Source organism: Sorex fumeus, unplaced genomic scaffold, assembly GCF_029834395.1.
Source record: "Sorex fumeus unplaced genomic scaffold, SorFum_2.1 ptg000008l, whole genome shotgun sequence".
Taxonomy (NCBI): domain Eukaryota; kingdom Metazoa; phylum Chordata; class Mammalia; order Eulipotyphla; family Soricidae; genus Sorex; species Sorex fumeus.
This window is the reverse complement of record NW_026606065.1, coordinates 275,803-299,280: the sequence shown is the minus strand read 5'-3', so window position 1 is coordinate 299,280 and position 23,478 is coordinate 275,803. Positions and strand designations below refer to the sequence as shown.

Sequence of the window (23,478 nt, the reverse complement as noted above, 5' to 3'; positions counted from 1 at the left end):
AATAAAGTGAGAACTTCCAAATAAATAAAGGCAAGAGAGATAGAACAGGGGTTAGGGTATTTATTTGCCTTGCACGTGGCCAATCCTGATCTGATTCTCAGCATCACATATGGTCCCCTAAGCACAGAGCCAAGAATATCCTCTGAGCACTGCCATGTATAGCCCCCCAAAATAAAAAATAAAATTAAGGGGGCTGGAGCAATAGCACAGCGGGTAAGGCATTTGCCTTGCATGCAGCCGACCTAGGTTCGATTCCCAGCATCCCATATGGTCCCCCGAGCACCTGTGCATTGCCGGGTGTGACCCAAAAAGAAAAAAAAAAAATTAAAATTAAAACTCCCTATACATGGATCATATGGTTGCAAAGGTAGCATTACGATACAAGTAAAATCCATAACAAAAGATGGTAAATACTTACCATCTTTAATAAGATACTTATTAAAGTATCTCAGTTTAACAGAAATTAATTCTGCCTTATTAAGAGAAATTAATAAATAACAACTTAATGTTCAAAAACTTTAAAATTTAGATTAGTACCAAGAAATGGTAATATCTAATGAAAACAATGGAGAATACAAAGGAAGTATGAAGATAAAGGAGCAAAAAAGTTATGAGTAAGCAATAAATACATTTAATTAAAAAAGTTTTACTTACAAAGTCATCTTCACCTTCAGCTAAACCATAATTGGGCAACATAGCTCCCTCCATTGTAGTGCTCTTGAATACTCCTTTTATTTTGCTACCTATTCTGCTGATTCCAAATGATTCTCCTCTTTTAGTCGTGCTCCTAAATATTAAGCAAAAATGTATAAAATGCCTGACAAATTATCATAAGTCTAAGTTTTACTTTAAATAAACAGTGGTAAAAAAGTCACAAACCAAAGGTATAGTTAACATAACTTCTGCAATTCTCAGCCATATATCCTCAACACCTAGAGGCCGAAAGTGCCAGAGCATTTATATTTTAAGCTCAGGAGACAAATAAGACAATATTTATTAGTAAATATTAACTGAACAAAAAAAAGTTTTAAAAATGAGGGCCACCTAGTGGCATATAGATCAAACTGCCAAAAAAATTAAAATAACATAAAGACGTGTTAAGCATGATGTTCAATACAGAATTTGAAGCTAGGATTGCTGTTCAGTGGCAGAGCACAAAGATTCACATGTGGAGTCCCTGGATTTGATCCCTAGTGTGTGCACATGCGCTGGCACACACACACACACACACACACACACACACACCCCTTAAGAACTGTATTGCTGAAATAACTGTGTTGCAAAAAGTATGTATTAAACTATGACCTTCTCAGTACTTCATCTTTCATATGAGTATCAGGAAAAATATGGCCCCTATTATTTATGCGTTCATACAAAATTAAATTTTCCCATATATTAAGACCTCAATAAACTAAGAAAGCTGTATTTTACTTAACTTCAAAGTAATAAAGATTAGGGAGCCAGAGCGATAGTACAGCAGGTAGGGCATTTGCCTTGCACGCAGCCAACCCGGGTTCAATCCCCAGCAACCCATATGGTACCCCAAGCACCACCAAGAGTAACTCAGGAGTGCGGAGCCAGGAGTAACTCCTAAACATCACTGGGTGAAACCCAAAAAGAAAAAAAAAAAGTAATAAAGATTCAATGTGACAAAAAGGGTTAGTAATAATCATAAAAATAAAAGCAAATGTACACGAAAGGAGCAGCCTCTGCCATGTATAACATATGCTCGATCACGTTTTAAAGATGATGTGCAATTTTTAAGTGAATTTCTAAAAGTACAAGATACCTGAAAATCACTAACAAAAAGTTGAAAATCATAAAAAAAATCTCCATTAAACCATACTACTTTACTACCCCATTTCAGTAAATAAAATTTTTAGCCAAGTTTTAATTCATGTTCACTGTTACAGTCCTCTTATAATAGATAACCAAATAAAAATTACCATTTTATTTTTTGAGAGGGGGATAGGGGTTAGTGGCCACACCTTGCATTACTCTGGGCTCAGGAGTGATCCCTGGTGGTGCTTGAGGAACAGTGTGGAGCTAGGGACCAAACAGCCACATGCAAAGCACCTGACCTCCTGTCCTAGCTCTCGGACTCAAAGCTTACTACTTTAAAATCTGAGGATGCTTATTATTGTTCCTATCTTAAAAACTTAATTACAATTACTGAAATAAAAATAAATTGATAAAGCATCAAATACACCAGGTATTTTACAATGTCTAGAGAGCAAATAAAAAAATTGTTTGGGGGGCCACACCTGGCAATACTCAGGGGTTACTCCAGGTCTATGCTCAGAAGTTACTCCTGGCAGGCTCAGGGAACCAGATGGGATGCCAGGGATCAAACCTGGGTTGCCCATGTGCACGGTAAGTTTCCTACCAGCTGTGCCATTATAGCAGTCCCCCGGAACAAAAATTTTTCATCAGTGCTGGGAATTGAACCCAGGCCCTCCCACATACACAGTATATGCTCTGCTGCTGACACAACAACCCTGGTCCACAAATTAACTTTACTTTAAAAATGGGAAAAAAATATAATAATTAGTAAATAAAGTTATAAAACAAAATATTATTTTACTTAAATAAGCATGCAGTTAGTTTTCTTTAAAAATTCAGAAGTAACACAACTACAATAGAAAAAGCTTCCAAGTCAACTATTAAAATGAAAACACTTGAACTCTTTAATATATTTTCAAATATCTGAGTTGTGAATATGCCTAGAGTTACAGAAAGGTTCTCTGAAAAAATATTAGTTACAAAAATAATCTTAAAAATTTTTATACTAGAAACTTTTACTTTATGAAAAAATGTTATCATGTGATTTCAAAAAGAAGAGTCTAGAACTAGAGGTTAATTTTAAACAAGTATCCCGAAAGTACCAGGAGGTTCACTCCATGGCTTGGAGGCCAGCCGCATATGCTAGGGGAAAAGGCAGCTCAGATAGAGAAGGGAACACCAAATAAAGGGTGTTGGAGGATCCTCCCAGTATGAGAGATGCATGATGAAAGTAGACTATAGACGGAATTTGATTGCCACTCAATGCCTCTTTTGCAAACCACAGCACCCACAAGAAGAGAGAAAACAAACGGGAATGCCCTGCCACAGGGGTGGGATGGGATGGGGAGATGGGGGTACAGGAGGGGTACTGGGAGCACTGGAGTTGGAGAATGGGCACTGGTGGAGGGATGGGTACTCGATCATCGTATAAGTGAAATCCAAGCACAAAAAAATTTTAAGTCTACAACTGTACCTCATGGTATTTCACTAATAAAAATTTAAAAAATAAATAAACAAGTATCCCAATTAATATACAAACAGAATCACAATGTCTTTTTTTTCTCTCTTAGCAATACTTCAGTTTCTTTAGGTGTATTTTCTGGACTTAAATAATTTATTTCAAAAATAAAAAAAAAAATCACATGCTGTCTCAAGACTTACCGGAAATCATCCAAACTTAGGCTACCTCTGCAATAACAGATAGGTGAATTATAGAAGAAAAGGAGAAAGCCCAGATATTAACAAGTAGCACTTTAAAATATAAAACAAAATTTTTTAAAATTTTAAAGCTATACAAATAGCATGCATTTCTGCACAGGAAAAAATTCTTATAAATAACATGATAAAAGAAAAGGCACAATGGCTTTTTTGGAGAGTTAAAGGTATGAATTCTAGATTATTTATTTACTAGTCTTCAGTTTGTGGGCACAGCTGGTTATGTTTTGGTGCTGCTCCTGGCTCAGTGCTTGAGGGTTCTTTCTGACCATATCAGGAATCAAACCCAGGCTCTAACATTTGCAAGGCAAGTTCTCTGCCACTGAGCCACATCCCTAGTCCCTAATTCTAAATCATTTCTTAAAAGTTCTTAAAAACTCAAAAATTTTTCATTGTTAATTTATATGCATTTAGACCCATGTTTGATCCCATGGAAAGGAAAGAGAGACGAAATAACCAAAATCCTGGGACAAAGCACGTACATTGTCCCACAGGAATTCTGTGTTTGTAGTATAGGTAAAATTATTCATGCGTCACACCTTTTCTATCTGCGCATTATCAAAAATGTTTTAATCTAAAAAAGATTCCTAAATAATGTTTAAAGCTATGCTTTGAGAGCAACAAAATAATACACATTTAAAATTACCCTATTTTAAAATGCAATTCAAAAAAATTATAAAATACATAAACAATTTAAGTCATTTAATGGCAAATTAGTGAAACTACTCTAAATTTTCAATGATATAGCATCTAACTTAACTCTAAAGTTAAACTAATCAAGCATCTAAGAAACAGATTCCTAACAGCACTGATATTAAAGTCAGGCCAATACAAAGAAAAGTTATCCCTTTAATTTGTACCTGAATGAAAAGAAACTATCACCTTTTGTTTCATATTTTAAACCCAACATAATTAGTGACAGCATTTTGAAGACAACCAGATGTCTTCTTTTTTCAAGTATTCTTTTAAGTACATAGCTTTTTTTAAGTATTCTTTTAAGTACATAGCTGCCAATTATAAAGAATCAAATATATATTTTATATTTTGATTATATTTATATAATCAAATTTATAAAATCAAATATATATTTTATATAGTTGATTATATTTTATTTTGATTATATTTTGATTATAAAGAATTTATATTTTGATTATAAAGAATCAAAGATATATTTTACCTTTTATAGATTATTACATATTTACTAATAAGCCATTCATCATGTATAAAGTATTATCCTGTATATCTTAACAATATGCCAACTCTACTTCAAAATTATTCAACAGTCAAAAATTTCTAATCAATTTCAATAGTTCCTGGTTATATAAAAAAAGGCAATATATTTTCCCCATTGTTAAGGTTTTCACATTTTACCTTCTACTTGCTCTAAAAACAACTCTAGGAGCCAGGAAGATAGCTCAAAGGGCTAGAGAACATGCCTGAAATGCCAAGCTCACTCTCCAGCAATTATGGGGCATGGAGTGTGACTTCAGTGTTCCCAAGTGTGGTCCTGGTGGCTCCCAACCACTGAACCTAGGCCAAATAGCCAGGAGTGACAAGCCCCTGGACACTGCTTTGAAGGCCCACAAATAAATAACAATTCCATTTTCTGGCCTATCTAGTTCTTTGTATCATATCTCCAACTTCTAATATACTTTTTATTATATTTATTAAGTACCTGCTTATACAAACAAGAAAATGTTGAAAGCAATGTGAATATTCTATAGATGCACAAATGTGATTCCTGCATCAATTTTGGATACAGGACTAATCAAGATATTAATCACCCAGTTTATAAATGGATAGAGTTTTTTCCTTCTTTCTTCTGTTTATCATTAACTGCGTATTTCCAGATGCAGAAGCAAAAAAAGAAAATTATCCATTTTTATAATCAGTAATTAACAAAAGGCATTCTCTGAAAAAAGAAAAATGCTATTATCTAAAAGTGAGTTGTCTGTGAATTTCATACATGAAAGCAGTTCATATTCTCCAATAAAACAGCTACCAAGTATTAATATGAATTATGAGATAAATAAGATAAATAAGATACATTAGTAAGATACATTACTAATGTATCTTAGTAATTTCTCTACAAAACATCTCAGATTATTATAGGTAGTATTATAATTTATTAGTAAATCCCATATGTTATATAGCAGTGAAAATACAGATTCAGAGAAAACTAACAATAAAGTCAATGATGGCATCACAGAATGGTTAGCATCAACAAATACAAACACAAAGCATACATATGAATGACTACACCTACCTGTTAAATTTTGAATTGCGTGTTGGTGATTCTGCACCTCTTAGAAGCTGTCGAAAATACTTTAAAAAATATGATTTGTTAAACTAACATTTGGTATTGGAACATAATGTTTTACTACTCTGTTTAAAAAAAATTATTTCAATCAAGTGAGTAAAACCAGTTAAAAGGAGTAAGGATTAAAATATTACAAATAGATAGGACCGGAACAATAATAGTACAGCAGGTAGGGTGCTTGTCTTGCATGTGACCAACCTGGGTTCAATTACTCCATACCCCACATGGTCCTATGAGCTCCACCAGGAGTGATCCCTGAGCACAGAGCCAGGAGTAAGTCCTGAGCATAGTTGGGTATACTGCCCCTCAAAAAAAAAAAAAAGCCCAAAAAACAAACAGAAGTACATAAGTCATTTGATTCCCACAAGTATATATAAAAAAGTATACATCAGAAAAGGGAAAGTTCTGCATCAGCAAAATACTACAAAATCACTTACATCAGGCTGAAACACTGGATCACAATACACTACATGACATATATACCAAATGAAAGTTTTAGAATTGAGAATTGCTTTTATGATTAACTTCTAATCTTCATTAAACTACATGGTAGAAATGAGCACTCGGTTCCCCTCTCCCCCCACCACCTCAGTATGTGGACCGGACCAGGGCTGCTCAGAGCTTACCAGGTTCTGCACTCAGAGATGACTCCTGGCAGGGCTTAGGGGACCATATGGGATATTGAGGATCAAAGCCAGATTGGCCCCTGCAATCCAAGGCACCCTACCCCTTTACTAATCTCTCCAATCCCAAGTACTCACCTCTTAATCAATGCTTAACTTTGCTGTTTACTTTGTTATTAAATCAACTGTCTCACAATATCAAAACCTATTGAATTTTGGAGGAAAATCCTCAAATTAGATTAATACCTAACTTACCTCATCACTGTGGCAGAACATAGGGGTAAACACATTCTCCAACAGCGAAAGAACATGTTCATATGCTTCAAAAAGACATCTCATAGTCTGAAGTTTCACAACATCTATGTAAGGGCCTTCTGCAACTATTTTAAAAAGATTATAGTGTTAAATAATTATAAACAGTCACATAATTACAGTGTTATAATTGCACGTGAATAGTATAAATACAATATATGCCATGACACTGAGAGAACATACAAATAACTTGTCTGATTATGTTTTGCAGAAACTTCACTTTCACACTAGAATCAAAAAGAAGACCCACCAAGCTTCAACTTGGGCATGTTATTAGTTATATGAATTATAAATAAGTTTCTTCATCAAAATTTTTATTTTATTAGTACAAGAGAATAATGGCTGACCATGTATTTCAATAAAAAAAGAACACATGGAAAAAGTAAGGGCTGGAGCAATAGTACAGTGGGTAGGGCGTTTGCCTTGCATGCGGCTGACCCGGGTTCATTCCCCAGCATCCCATATGGTCCCCTGAGCACTGTCAGGAGTAATTCCTGAGTGCAGAGCAAGGAGTGACCCCTGTGCATTGCCGGGTGTTAACCAAAAAACAAAAACAAAAACAAAAAAGTAAAAGAGTCATAAAATTCATTCCCATGTGACTTACTTTTTTTAATCTCTTCTACAATGAAGGAATCAAATCGAATTTTATCAATACTTTCATCTAAGCAATATGTTTTATAAATCTTCTGCAATTCCTCATGAAGAGACACCATTTCTTCAACTGATAACTCCGGTCGCAAAATTCTATCATTGAATTCCTCTAGTAAATCAGGAAAGAATTATTTTAATATAAAACCATCTGTGAGAACTTCATGTTCCCAAATTACAATAACAGCATCATCAAAAATTGCAACTATAATTATCTATCAACTTAAGCATTTCAAAAAAGATTTCTGGACTTGGACAGACAGCTCAATGGGCTGAGCACACGCTTCACATGCAGGAAGCCGGGGTTTGATTCCCAGCACAGCATCGTATGCTGAGCACTTTTGGGAGTTTTGGGAGTGACCTCTGAAAACAGAGCAAAGTTGCCACTGAGTACTAGTGCTGAATAGGCAAAAAAAAATTATCAATTTTTTAAATAAACTGAAGTGTTTAATTGGGAGTAAAACAACTGCTTATGCTAACTCCTGGTTCTGTGCTCAGAGGTCACTTACAGTGGTGCTACAGGACTATATACAGTGCCAGGGTTCAAACCAGGGTCAGTAGCATACAAGAAGAGTGCTTTACACACTGTTACTATCTTATCTCTCCAGCCTACTTCAAATATTAAATTCTAGCATATAAACACCTGTCTAAATTTTCTTTAAGTAACACATTGGATGAATTTCTTTTACCAAAGATCTGCTATCTTAAAATTAGATTCATCTGAGGCTAGAGAGACAAGGTAAGGCTCTTGCCTTGTACGTGGCTGACCCAGGTTCAATGCTTAGTACCCCAGAGTGTGCCCTTGTACCCAGGTGATCCCTGAGTGCAGTGTCAGGTATAAGCCCTGAGCACTGCCGGGTATGGTTCAAAAACCAAACAAAAATAAGTAAATCAATTAAATCAGATTCATTTAAATAACTGAAAAAAATTGGACAACTTTTGGGCTCCAATTAAGTTTTTAAATAATATTTCTTGCCATTGTGAAACTATTAGAGATAGAACTAAGAATCTGAACAAATAAGCCATTTTTTTCTAAAAATAACACAGTAGCATTAGGATATCCAAACACTAATTTGTGGTTAAGTGGGCAGTGTCTTCTGGGCCACACCCTGAAGTGCTCAGGGCTTACTTCTAGTGGTGCTCAGGGAACCTACACAGTAACTGGTAATTAAACCATAGTCATATGCATGCAAGGTAAGCATCTTAAGCCTTGGACTCCCTTTCCAATGGCCAATACAAAAATTTTTATAAGAGGCATTATTAACACAAAATTAGCAACTTGATTCTCAATTACTTAAACTGAAACACAGAGAAACGATGGACTTTAACAACAACAAAAACTGAAACAGGACCTAAAGGAGCTGCAGAATGATAGCAGATTCACATAACTGGAACTATCAAAAAGGAAGCAAAAATAAGAAAGAATATCTGATGAGGAGTTGGAGCGATAGCACAGTGGGTAGGGCATTTGCCTTGCACGCAGCCAACCCGGGTTTGATTCCCAGCATCCCTTATGGTCCCCTGAGCACCGACAGGAGTAATTCCTGAGTGCAGAGCCAGGAGAAACCCCTGTGCATCACCAGGTGTGACCCAAAAGGCAAAAAAAAAGAAAAAAAGAATATCTGGTGAGTGAACACCCAAGAATTTTCAAAAATGATGAAATATACATGTATCCAAGAATCTTAGTAAAATCCAGGCAGAATAGAAAGAAAACTATGTATTATAGTTGAATTGCTAAGTGCCCAAAATAAAAAGGTAATTATAAAACCAGTCATGAAAAAAGGAGATATTATAGATGAGGCAACGGACAAGAATGGAAGCTGATTTCTCATAAGTAATGGCACTGTCGAAATAAAAGAATATCTTTAAGGAACTGAAGGAAAAAAAATTTTCAACCTAAAATTCTGTATTCACTAAAAATATTCTTCAACACAGTCAAGTAAATAACTTCAGGCAAACAAAAGCAATTTACACCAAGCAGACTGACACTAAAGAATGACACTAAAGAAAGTGTGAAAGAGTTCAACAGAGGGGCTGGAGTGATAGTACAGCATTCAATCTCCGGCATCCCATGTGGTCCCCCATGCATCCAGGAGTAACTCCTGAGTGCAGAGCCAGAAATAACCCCTGAGCATTGCTGGGTGTGACCCAACTTGCAGGGGAAAAAAAAAAAAACCTTGAACAGAAGGGTGCTACAGAATGGAATAGAGCATCAGAAAGATAAATACGCCAATAAAGTGTCAAAACGTGCAACTAGATAAAAAGTACAGATTACCAAAAGATAAATAAGCATATTCATGCAAAAGACTACTTATTGGCAAGGAAAAAACAGCAAACTATTGAGCACTACAGTAACACAGAATCCTGAAAAGCAATATCCTTAACGAATAAAGCTTAGAATAGCATCCTATATGGTTCCCTTAGCACTGACAGGAGTAATTCCTGAGTGCAGAGCCAGTAATCCCTAAGAATCACTGGGTGCGAAAGGAAGGAGGGGAGGGGGGGGAGGGAGGGAGAGAAGGAGGAAGGGAGGAAGGAAGGAAGGGAGGAAGGAAGGAAGGAAGGAACAGACCAATGATTGCTTTGGCATGAGTGAGAACTGAACTGATCATTTAAGAAGAGCTCTAAAGGAACTTTCTGGGTGAATGAAATGTACCATCTCAACAAAGGTGTAGTTTACGTGAACATACACATTTTGCCAAAACTGATCAAACTGTATACGTAAGTTCAATTAGTTTTACTATGTATATTACAACTTGCTTTCTAAAAATTTACAATTTCTTTCTCAAAAGAAATTAGAGCTGGAGGGTTTAAAGTGGATGCCTTGCGTGAGTCCAGTCCCATTAAATCCCTGGAACTACTTTTATGGTCCCCTGAGCAATGCCAGGAGTGGACACTGAGCACTGGCTGGTGTAGACCCCAAAAAATTACCTGCATTTAAAATATTAATCAAATAGAGTGACCCTTGAGCAAAAAGTAGCCCTTAAGCACCTCCATGTGTGGCTCTCATGAAAGTCTTAATAATATTCCAGGAAGGTAACTCAAAAGGCATTCCACTCTGGTCACCTTATCCCAGTTTATGATGTAATTTCTCACCCTTCACAATGGAGCAACTACTCACACCCTTCTTTAGAGTGAAAATTTTTACTGCTCTTGGGAATTCCTCCCATCTCCTCTCAGTTCCCCTCTTCTCTTGCAAGAAAATCAGTATGTGAGTCTAGCAATAGAAACAAATTTATTTTCAATTTTTTTTAAAGGTCAGGATGGGGGGACCCCGGAGGAATGGTGCACAGGCTCAGAGTGACAGCTTTGCAAACCTGGACACCAAATCATCAGGCCACACAAATGGGTCAAATACTATGAGGAATCATCCCAGGTCCCTGAGCACTACTTGGGAAGAAACTCTCTAAAAAAATATTTTATAAACAGCCCACAAAGTTTTAAATTATTCTCATTCTCATAGAGCAAGATTTTATGGTTTATAATCAAACTATGTATTTAATTACTCGAATCAAAATAATCCAAAATATGAGGCTGGAAAGGCAGAACAGTGGGTAGGGCAGTTGCCTTGCACACAGTCAACCCAGGTTTGATCCCCAGCACCCTAAACAGTCCAAGCACCGCAGGAGTAACTTCTGAGTACAGTCAGGAGTAACCCCTGAACATCACTGGGTGTGGCCCAAAGAGAAAAAGAAAACAAAAATCCAAGACAAAAATTAATTGAAATGAGTAACTTGGATCTTTATTTTTGTTTGAGGGTCACACCTGTCATTACTCCTGGCACAGTGCTTGAGGGACTATGTAGTGTCAGGGATCCATAATGACCAAGTCCCTAGTATATTTTTCATTATACTGAGTTTTCAGGTTTTTTTTTTTTTTTTGCTAATAGGATTTGGCTAAAGTTAGTTATAGATTATGTCCCAATCTGGAAAAGAAATAGGCACTCAAGAGAAACAGAGTTCTGATAAACTTATAGAATATATAGCAAATAAAATTCAAACAATAATAATCACAATAACAATAATGAATCTGACCTATATATTCAACTACATGAAATATTTTTAAATGACTTGGTAAAGTACATAGATAAACCTCACCCACAGTCAGACATATCTGCAACACGTGCACTGCTCCTTCTTGTTTCAAAAAGTTCATAAAACGAAATAAGAGATCTTGTTGCTCTCGGATTTGCTTCAATTCTAATTTCAGCACCTTGATACAATATGGAAGAGTAAGATAATGCTATAAAAATAGGACAAAACTATACATAACAATCAACTTAAATTATTGCTGAAAATACTTACAGATGGCTTTTTATTTCTTGGTTCTGCAAATTTTTGCAAAAATGGAATCAATGATGAAGGTGGTTCAGTTGCTTTTTCAAGCTTTGAAGAAAGAGAATAAATTTTTAAAATAATATTTCACTTGACCGATAGTAATCAAAAATTCAATGCAATGTGGTCCAAGCATTTAAATTAAAGTTCAATACTCACTGGACTGTCATCTATAAAGATGATTAGCAAATGATTCACAGTATCCTGGTTGGAAAATAATAAGCACAGATCAGGTCAAAATAATTCAATTACTAAAATTGAATTATTTACCTAAAATTCTCAAAGTTTTTATCATATTCTGAAATTACATTAAAAAAATCAAAATAGGGACTGGAGCAATAGTATAGCGGATAGGGCATTTGCCTTGCATGCAGCTGACCCGGGTTCAATTCCCAGCATCCCATAAGGTCCCCTGAGCACCGCCAGGGGTAATTCCTGAGTGCAGAGCCAGGAGTAACTCCTGTGCATCGCCGGGTGTGACACAAAAAGCAAAAATTAAAAAAAAAAATCTAAATAAATGAAGCAGTGGGAAAACAGCTACACATGTATGTTTGGTTTTTTTTGGGGTGGTGGGAGTTAGGCACACCTGGTAGCACAAAGGCTCTAGTCCTGACTTGGCAATTAAGGGTTGGTCCCAGTGACGCTTGGAGAACCATGCAGTACTAGTTCTCTGACTGTGAAATTTAAAATGTTACTAAGGGCCAGAGCCCAGAAGATAGCTCAAGTGACTAAAATGCATGGCTTGTATGTAGGGGGTCCTGGATTCAATCCTCCATGTCACATGGTTCCCCAAGCACCACTGGGAGCAACCCTCAAACACCAAGTCAGAAGCAGACTCTGGGCCCCGCCAGGTGTGCTCCAAAGCAGTAATAATAATCTAATAGATTATTTGTGCTTCTTTAACATCTTACTGGACCAATAGTAAAAACTACTCAAATATTCATCTATGGATGATTGGATAAGCAAAACATGGTATATATCTACAATAGAATATTCTTTAGCCTTGAAAAGAAATTTCAATATATGCTATAATATGGAATAACCTTTGAGGACACGACCCTGACCAAAATAAGCCAGTCACAGAAAAAAAAAGGTATCTAATTTCAATTATATGAGGTACCTAAAGTAGGTCAAATGCAGGCAGGTAGTATAGGAGTGATTGCCAGGGCTAGGAGGAAGGAGAATTGGAAGAATTTTTTTTTTGCTGTTTTTTGAGTCAACGTGATTTACAGTATGTTAATATCAGGGCTTCATGCATATAATGTTCCAATACCACACTCCCCACCAGAGTGTTTTCCCTCATCCCACCCCCACCATGATAATCTGAGTTCTGTAAACCAGTTCTCAAGTTCTATTGTCTTTAGCATTTGTTAGGTAATTACAATTTAATAGGTATAGTTTCAAAAGACTTACAGATTTACAAGATGAAAATAGTTCTTGAAATGGGTAGTAGTGACTGCTACAAAACATCAACAGATTACTACTACTGATCTGTATGTGTAAAATACTTCAGATGGTAAATTTTGTGTATTTTACCACAAGTAGGGGAAAATTTTAAATAAGAATCTTACTGGATCAGCTAGGAAATCCAAAGACGGAAGAAATAATGAACCAGAGAGTATCTCTCTTAAGAGCAAAGTCAGAGATCTGGAAAAAAAAATAATAATTGCATACATTAACTATTAGTGATATACATCAATTCTTACCTGGGGATCTTAATAAATGCATGCTATAATTCGGTAGGTCTGGAGTATGTCCTAAGATTCTGCATTTCTAACAAGCTGCCAAGCAATGCTTATGCTACTGGTTCATAGATCACCATTTTTAGTTTTTAATGGACTAAAGAAAAATACTATGTAAGAGGAGAAAAAGCACTTCCTGAGCAAAAAGAATATGAGAGCACAAGAAAATATATCCTGCCTCGAGATATCTTAAAGGTTTAATATATATTTTTAAAACAATACTTACAATTATATCAAATAGCATAATTACTTAAGTACATTTAATTGAAATATTTAATATATAGGGCTGGGTAGACAGTACTGAGGTTAGGAACTCAGTTCATCCCCTAGTACAACATGGTCCCTGGAGTACTGTACCAAGCATGGCCCTGGAGATCCCTGAGCATCTCTGGATTATGTCCATCTATCCCTGAGCACTGTGGAGCCCAAAAACTACAGCAGCACTAGGCCGTAGTACTAAACTGTCTAGCCCACTTAACTAAGAATCTCCAGGAGTGGTCCCCAAAGTCCCTAAGTCCACTTGGTAGCCCCCTAAATTAAAATATTAAAAACTTAAAAGTAGGGCCTGAGTGATAGTACAATGGGTAGGGCGTTTGCCTTGCACGCAACCAACCCAGGTTCGATCCCCAGCATTCCATATGGTCCCCTGAGCACCGCCAGGAGTGATTCCTGAGTGCAGAGCCAGGAGTAACCCCTGAGCACTGCTGGGTGTGACCCAAAAAGCAAATGAAAATTTAAAAAACCTAAAGTAAAATCGAATAAATATTTAATAAGTACGTCACTGAAAATAAGCCAGCTAAGGAGAATACTAGGTGTTCTCATTACTATTCCCATCTGGATACCTTAACATCCAAACTTTGGGCTTAAAAGGGTACAGGGATTAAGATGCAAGCACTTAAGCTTGCTCTTGCACTCAGCCACCCACATTCGATCCCTGGCACCACCACTTATGATTCCCCAAGCCTCACCAGGAATGATCCCTGATCACAGAGCCAGGAGTAAGTCCTGAGCACAGCCTGGTAAATGCGGCAAAAAAAAAAAAAAAAAAAACAGTCTGTCTGTATAATTTGTTCAAAGTGTTTCTGTCAGTGAGTCATAATGCAAAATTCTCTAGAATACTAATACCATATACTAAGGAAGCATCAAATACTAATACTAAAGACTAAGGAAGTAACAAAGTATCACTGTCACTGTCCTCCGCTGTTCATCGATTTGCTGCCCCAGTAAAGTCTCCATTTTGAGACATGTTGTTACTCTGTTTGGCATATTGAATACCTCATGGGAAGCTTGCCAGGCTTTGCTGTGCAGGCGAGATACTCTCGGTAGCTTGCCAGGCTGTCCAAGAGGGGCAGAGGAATCGAACCTGGCTCAGCCAGGCTGGCTGCTCATAAGGCAAACGCCCTACCGCTGTGCTTTCGCTCCAGCCCAACAAAGTATAAAAATCTAAAAACAATTTAATTCACATTTATCTTTGATTTCCTAAGATCACTCCAAGAAAAAAGTCTAAGCAGTAAAATACATCATAAATAGTGTGATATCTAAGATGACATTTAAGACCTAAAAAAATACCTTTTCTAATTAAAAATTATTCATATCATAAACTAATCTCAAGTTTTAGGGTACTCCTATTATGATTAAAAATAGCAATTCACATATGGCATAATATGCAGATACTGTTATGACATTTCTAATCTATTTATACCTGCAGTCTGTTGCTTTAGGAGGCAAGATATAAGGAAAAAGTAGTTCAGTAAGTTTTCTTAAATAGTGTAATTCATCTCTTCGACTCCTCAAAGCCACATGAAGATCTGGACCATATTCTTCCAAAGCTGCTTGCTGTAAAAATGCTGTATTTTCTACTATAAATAGATTTTAAAAAATTAATATTAAAGAACAATATATATCTTCACCTAATTCCCCTAACCTAGAAAAATCACTAGTCATTCCTTTCCAGACCTTTTTTCATTCCAATAAGTATTTCATTGAGAAACTGTTTTAAAATAGAATAGAAATTATTTTTGCTCATTAATATAAGTCAGGCTTTTTTGGTGTTGGTTAATTGTGTATTTTTTTGTTATGAGAAATCAAGAGATGAATGAGTGGTTTATTTCTCTTCCTTTGGTTGTCATTAGTATTGCTGTGATGACAAGGGATCACAGCTTGCCATGGTGTTCATACACTGGACTGTGGTTCTCACACACTTTAGCTGCAGTGTTCAGCATAATAATGTTAGTTGTGGTGTTCACAAAGTTCTAAACATCTAAAGTTCATTTAAAATTTTTCTAACTTTTAAATGAATTGATAATTTTTCCTGTGGGAAACCAGATTTTATACTTATATCACTCTTTTAAAGATTAAATTTATAAAAGTAAAATTTTTTTAAAGGTGGGGGAAGAAACCATTCACATAAAGCACCAAATGTCTTACCTTGTTCATCCTCTACAAAAACAAATTATCTATCCTAAAACTAAACTGTGTTTTTATGCTACAGCTACACACACAGCTGGCTGTGATACAGGGGTTGCACACACTGTTGTGATGTCAAAAGTCCCAAACAGCAGAGTTCCCAACATGTGGGAATGCCCATATGAGGATGACACCAAGGATCAAACTCATGGTCTCATAGCTGCATGTTTCTAAACACAAATGAGTTTGAGAAGTGCTGAGTTAATATTTAAGCAATTTCTTTGCCACAGAACTACTCATGAATTTTTGGCATGTCAGTCCTTATTGGTAAATAACTGGGAGAATACAATATATAGTAAACACAGACGATGTCGAGCGGGGCCAGAGAGATACCTTGCTTTGTTTTTGGTCAACCCAAGTTCAATCCTTTGCACCCTATATGGACTCCAGAACTGCCAGAAGGAACCCCGAGTACAGAATCGCGTGAAAGTCTTGAGCACTACCAAGTGTGGCATATCCTACACCTGCCCCAAATAAATAAGCAAATAAATCATGCCATCTATTCTACATGGCCTTCTACACAGTCTTAAGTATTCTCCAGAATAGGGACTGGAGTGATAGTACAGTGAGCAGGGTGTTTGCCTTGCATACAACCAACCTGGGTTCAATCACCAACATCACATATGGTCCTCCAAACCCTCAAGGAGTAATCTGAGCAAAGATCCAGGAGCAAGGCCTGAACAAGACTGGCCTTACAAACGACAAAATAAAAAAGTATTCTCCAGAACATCCTTAGGGCACTCCACTGACAGATAGAGATTATTTATTTTGCAAAACAGGTATGAAGCACAGAAGCACTTTTGTTTAAAGGGAAAACATTTGGGACTGGAGTGACAGCACAGTGGTAGGGTGTTTGTCTTGCACGTGGCTGACCCGGGTTCAATTCCCAGCATACCATATGGTCCCCCAAGCACCACCAGGAATAATTCCTGAGTGCATGAGCCAGGAGTAACCCCTGTGCATCGCCGGGTGTGACCCCCCGCAAAAATTTAAAAAATAAAGGGAAGACATTTTAGCTTAACCTAACATCAAATGCCAAGTCAAGATTTCACTCATTCAATCAGAAAACATTTACTGGAGCTAGAGAGATAGTACAGCGGGTAGGGTGTTTGCCTTGCATGCAGCTGACCCAGGTTCAATTCCCAGCATCCCATATGGTCCCCTGAGCACCGTCAGGAGTAACTCCTGAGTGTAGTGCCAGGTGTAACCCTTGTGCGTCGCCAAGTGTGACCCAAAAAGCACAAAAAAAAAAATTACTGAACATATGCTGCATCTTATCAGAACTTTTTTTTATGACATCTTATTGTCTCATTACTACTTTGGAAAAACTTGCAGGCTATCGAATGTAGCCTGCCCACAGGGCAGAGTCTGGCAAACTCCCCGTGGCGTACCAAATATGCCAGATACCAGTAACAATGAAGGGTCTCTTTCTCCTAAATAGCCTTGAATATAATCTCAGGGCTAGGATGAAAGAGACGTTACTGGGGCCTGCTCGAGGCAATCGACGAATAACAGGATGATGAAATGAAAATGAAAAAATGCTGCATAAAAATTATGACAATAAAAATGCCATGACACACATGAGAAACAGTAGGCAGGTAATTATACTAAGCTAAAATTTAATGTACAGATATAAACAGTGTATTAAAATTTTGGACAAGGGTTTAAATATATAGTTTAGGCTCTAGAGAAGTCCTGAAATATTTCTTAGAAGAAGGGAGCTAACATAAGAATAGTGGTATTGTAAAATTAACAGGGTAGCAATACACAGAATGAATCAGAACAAGTTAAAACTGAAATTATACAAAATAAAAGGGTAAGAGATATGAAAGATATCTCAAAGGAGATAATGAAGGTTACAGACTATCACTCAGGAAGAAAGATGAAAGCCATCAATAACATAAAAGTTAACTACATTTTAATTTTAACGTGTTCTTGAGCTTTCACAATCACTTGCAAGACTAACAAACTACTGAGGCCAGGGACAAGAGTTAGTGGTAGGGTGCCTGCCCTATAACCAAGAGGCCTCAAGTTTGGTACCAACCCACAAGGTCTAAAACCCCTCTCAGCTTAAGAAGTTTTTTCCATGACCCCAGGTATATAAAATACATACACAATTCAAACATTTACTGATAATGAGTCATACATTTTTGTCATTTGCTTGTTTTGGGTTTTGGACATCTGCAGTACTCAGAAATTACCCCCAGCTCTGCCTTGGTAGTGCTCAGGAAAGCAGCTGGTGCAGACAATGGAACCTGTATCTCCCACATGAACAGCACGGACTTAGCTGGTTGCGATACTACTCCAGCCCATAGATTTATTTTAAGACAAAATTTTCCCAACTTCCATCCCACACATACAGTTACATGAACCCATGTAGGGTCATGACCACAATTAAAGCACCAAGAATTAGGGCTAGGAAGATAGTACAGAGGTCAAGTGACTTGACTTGAAACCAACCACAATTAAATCCCCAGGACTGCATGTGGCCCCCAACCACCTCCAGGAACAATACCTGAGCAACAGCTGTGTGGCCCATAAAAATGGCCTGGCTTCCAGTTGCACTGTCACTGGAATCCTCTGTGCCCCATCGACTCTGGCACATCGGAACCAAGTGTGCAACTCCCAGGCTTCATACCAAAAGTGAAGCGAAGGGTAAGAAGTAAATAAAATATGAATATTAACATTTTAAAGTTTATACTAAAAGTGACTTTATTCTAAAAATTAAAACACTCTTACCTTTCTGAGTGGCTTTAACTATCACTTCTATATGCTTCATTGCTGCTTTCAACAGTTTCTTGGTTATAATAGATGGAATATCCACCTAGAAAAAAAAATCATCAACATCAAAATAGAACTTTAGAAACTATTATACCTGTTACAATGGAACACTGCACATAAAATACCAGAACATAAAATCTTAAAAAAACAGATACATAGGCCAGAAAAGATCATAAAAGGCTAAGTTGCTTGCCTTGCAAACTGTCAATCCCAGTTTGATCCCCTGTACTACATATGGTTCCCCCAAGCCACACCAAGTGATCTGAGCAGAGTCAGGAGTACTAAGCACAGCCAATTGTGGCCCAAACCACTGTCCCACCCTCCAAATGAGATACGACTTTTCAAAATTAGTTTAAGGACCAGAAAGAGAGCTCAGAAGTCTTAACTCATACCTATATGCAAGAGGCTGGAATTCAATCCCAAGCACTTCATGATTCCCGACCCCCTAGTACCAATGGGAGCAATCGAAAAGCATAGAGTCATGAGTAGTTCCTGAGCACTGTTGGGTGTGAACAAAATTATACATACACACACACACACACACACATACACAGAGTTTTATGGGGGTGGGGGGTTATTTTTTGGGGGTGTCATAATCAGCAGTTCTCAGGGCCTACTCCTGGCTCTGTGCTCAGGTATCACTCCCAGCCACGCTCAGGGGAACATATGGGGTGCCAGGGATTGTACCAGGGTCGGCTGAATACAAGACAAATACCCTATCCACTGTACTATCTCTCCTGCTCCTATATATAGATCTTATCTATAGATATCTCCAAATCCCCACATTTCATATTAAAATATGTACTTTATGGATCTTTCACATTTATACATATGTATGCATATGTGTATATATACGCATATATATATAACTATAGTTTTAAAGCACTAAAGCACTGTATTCTTGAACCATACTAACAAGACAGTTTTCATAACTGTCTTAAAAGACTGTACAGTGTAACAATCAAGACATTTATTACTGTTTTTTTCTTTCCTACTTTGAAATACAGAGTTGAAAACATAACAAAAACAAAAAGCTGACACACTTAAATTTAACTTTCTTATCATGGAATTTTCTCATGCCTCTGATAAAGGCAAAGTATGTCATGTAGAGTATTGTGCCTTCGAGGTACAGCCTTTTGGCAATTTATTTTAGGTTTCTGTTGTCTTTTGCTGATATGTACATGTAAGTCTTCAATCCATCCTCACTAACCTACATAATCACTACAGCTTCCAACCTTTACATATCTGGGGGGACTGGAGCGATAGTACACAGGGTAGGGCATATTTGCCTTGCACGTGGCCAACCCGGCTGACCCAGGTTCGATTTCTCTGCCACTCTCGGAGAGCTCGGCAAACTACCAAGAATATCTCGCCCACACGGCAAAGTCTGGCAAGCTACTCGTGAGGTATTCGATATGCCAAACACAGTAACAAGTGTTACAATGGAGACGTTACTGGGTCCACTCGAGCAAATCGATGAAAAACGGGAGGACAGTGACAGTGACATATCTGTGGAGAATGATGTAATTTAGTATTATCCCAAAACAGAGTACCTTCAGGCACTTGAAAAACAGGATTCATCTTGTCTGGGCTGTTTTTTAGTTCTGTTTTTCTTTTTTCCCCAGAGGGTAGTATTAGCATACCCAGCAGTGCTCAGGGCTTACTCTTAGCTCTGCACTCAGGGATCACTCTTGCTGGGGCTAAGGGTTCCACATGCAGTGTCAAAATCAACTTGGGTTGGTCACGTGTAAGACAAAACCCTCCCCACTATAGTATCTCTCTGGTCCCAAGAGGATTCAACTTGTATGCTAAGTTAAAAGTTCATTTTCACATAATTTTAGCAAATACAAATTTATAGTTTCAAGGTAATGATAAGTTAGTGGCTTTTAGCGGATATTTTTCTTTAATGTATTTTAAAAACCAACATAAAGAAATGTCAAGAATAAAGCTACTGGAGCGGGTAGGACATCTGCCTTGCATGCGGCTGATTTGAGTCTGATCCTTGGCATACTGTATGTCCCCCAAGCACCGCCAGGAGTAATTCCTGAGTGAAGAGCCAGGAGTAACCCCTGAGCATCGCCGGGTGTGACCCAAAAACCAAAAAAAAAAAAAAAAAAAGAACAAGCTATCAGGGTCAGAGACATAGTACAGGGATAAGGTTTAGCCTTGCAAAAGCTATCAACCCATTTCAATCAGAACCAACATATATGGTTCTTCAAGCAGGCCAGGAGTGACCCCTGTGTACAGAACTAGAGGTATGCCTTGAGCACAGCTGGGTGTGGCAAAAAAAAAAATGGTACTATGAATAAGATGACCCTCACCTAATCTTTGCTCTTTAACTCCTGTGAAACTTAAAAAAATTAAGCAACTTTCTAGAAATCAGTATAGTATAAACCCATTTATCTCTCAATATAGTGATGCAAAGACAGACTTTCAAAAATATTTTTAGCAATGATAAAGCCCAAATCCCCACATTTCATATTAAAATATGTACCTTATGGATCCTTCGTATTAAGACAGATGCAAAAAACCTTAATGTGATTCTCAGTTCATCAACAAAGGACTCATCATCTGTTACATCCCTTCAATTGAGGAGAAAAGCGAACATTGTAAGTTAAAGGAAATACACTTGCTTTACTTCTAGAGACCAAGGAAAGGCAAAATCTAAACTTCCCTTGTACCGTTAACTTACTTTTAATATACAAATAATGCATCACATTATGAAAGATAAAAGTGCATATCCTGAACTAGTAGATGACCCCTTGCACAAGAGAGCTTTGTCAACCAGACTTCCTACTATTACCTCAAGAGAAGAGGCTATTACAGCAGCAATAGCTATACTAAAGAGAAAATACATATTTTAACATTTACACATAGATTTCCTGTCTGAAAGTGATAAAAGTGAGCTGCAAGGGGCAATAAACCAGGATTCATTTTATAAAATTCCTCACCATCAGCTTTACTCAAATGGCAAATGGCCATATTTAAGACAGAATTAAAAAATTCATGGGGCCAGACAGTACAGTGAGGTGCTTGCCTTCCATGTGGCCCAATCCCCAGCATCCCACTAACATCCCCTGAGCCCACCAGGAGTGATTCCTAAGAGCAGAGTCAGGAATAACCTGTGCCCCCACTCAAAAAAAAAAAAATTCACATGGTTTTTAAAAATACTAGATATTTACATTTTAAAAATTAAAAAAATTCAAATATACTGTATCAATACAGAATTGTGATAAAATTTCTTTCAGACTTAGAGTGTTTTCTAGAACCTGAAAAGCTTAGGATATTTTGGAGTATTTCATTTGGGGAAGAGAGTTCTTAGTTTAGGGGGAGCCACACCCAGCAGCACTCAAAATTACTCCTGGCTTTGTGCTCAAAGATCACTCCTGGAATGAGCTTGGGGGACCATATAGGGTGCCAGAGGTTTAATCCAGGGTGGATGCATGCAAAGCAACACACCCACTATACTGTTTCTCCAGCCCTGGCTTAGGCTATTTGTATATCTATCACAAATAAGCAAAAACAAGTTACTTTGTAAAACTAAGTAATTTAACTTCCAGGAAAAATACTATTGAAATTGTCTTTCAATATAATAAAGTAATGTGTGTGTGTGTGTGTGTGTGTGTGTGTGTGTGTGTCTGTGCACTATAGGAATGAAGGGAAATTTCACCTTACTTTCTTTCGAAAGAGTTTTCAAGATCAAGTAGATAGCTCAAAGGGATAGAGGTGTGGGGGGCCAGCAACACCTAGTCCCCCAAACATTGCTGGTTGTGACCCAAGCACTGAGCCTGCAAGAGATCTCCTGAGAACTGCCCAGAGTAGCCCAAGAGACTAAAAAAAGATGGAAGGGGAAGTGGGTAAGAAGTCTGAAAGTTGTTTTCACTTTGCTATTACTAAACTTATGGGCTGGAGCGATAGCACAGCGGTAGGGCGTTTGCCTTGCACGCAGCCAACATGGCCGACCCGAGTTCGATTCCTCCGCCCCTCTCGGAGAGCCCAGCAAGCTACCGTGAGTATCTCGCCCGCACGGCAGAGCCTGGCAAGCTCTCCGTGACGTATTCCATATGCCAAACACGGTAACAACAAAATCTCCAATGGAGACGTTACTGGGCCCGTTCGAGCAAATCGACGAACAATGGGAGGGCCTTTACCTTTACCTTATTTACTTAATCACTTAATCACTTAATCCCCGTTATTCATCCATTTACTCGAGCGGGTGCCAGTAACATCTCCATTCATCCCGGTTGCGTGCTAGCGTAGCCCAATGGTATCTGTTTGTTCTAGGAACATGCAGAGCCTCAAACCGATCATTCAGGGTCTTGACGAAGAAGTCTGACCATCTTGTAAGTGGGCGTCCACGTGATCTTTTGATGTCCCGTGGAATCCAATCAGTAATGGCTCTAGTCCAGCGGTTGTCTGTAAACCTCATTACGTGTCCAGCGCATTTGATTTTTGATGTCTTGGCAAATGAGACAGGGTCCCTGATTCTTGAGCGCTGACGAAGATCAGAACTCCGGATTCTATCTCTCATTTGAGTGAATCGTGATATTCCAAGCATAGCTCTTTCGATTCCTCTTTGAGAGATCCGAATAGCGTTCTCATCCTGTTTTCGTAGGGTCCAGGTCTCTGAGGCATATGTTAATGCAGGAAGAACAGTGGAATCAAAGAGATGTGCTCGTAGCTGGAGGTTCTTTGTCCTTTTAGTTATTTCTTCAACATTCTTGAAGGCATTCCAAGCCGCTCTCTTCCTCCTG

At 37.7% G+C, this 23,478-nt stretch overlaps 1 protein-coding gene across 4 annotated transcripts in view; it reads right to left on the bottom strand.

The window, feature by feature from the left end:
* Nucleotides 1-23,478, bottom strand: part of SNX14 (sorting nexin 14) — a 63,579-nt gene that overhangs the window by 21,726 nt on the left and 18,375 nt on the right. Inside the window, exons 6-17 of one of the 4 annotated variants that reach the window (XM_056109738.1) lie at nt 21,219-21,306; nt 18,683-18,767; nt 15,180-15,336; nt 13,307-13,382; nt 11,895-11,939; nt 11,706-11,786; nt 11,499-11,613; nt 7,358-7,513; nt 6,697-6,821; nt 5,765-5,823; nt 3,445-3,471; nt 655-787 (exon numbers count right to left, since the gene is read on the bottom strand). In XM_056109738.1, the coding sequence (XP_055965713.1) occupies nt 655-787; nt 3,445-3,471; nt 5,765-5,823; nt 6,697-6,821; nt 7,358-7,513; nt 11,499-11,613; nt 11,706-11,786; nt 11,895-11,939; nt 13,307-13,382; nt 15,180-15,336; nt 18,683-18,767; nt 21,219-21,306 (1,147 nt within the window). Of the gene's footprint in view, nt 1-654; nt 788-3,444; nt 3,472-5,764; nt 5,824-6,696; nt 6,822-7,357; nt 7,514-11,498; nt 11,614-11,705; nt 11,787-11,894; nt 11,940-13,306; nt 13,383-15,179; nt 15,337-18,682; nt 18,768-21,218; nt 21,307-23,478 lie in introns of those variants that run through there. The other 3 variants (XM_056109739.1, XM_056109740.1, XM_056109741.1) reach the window with 3 other exon arrangements.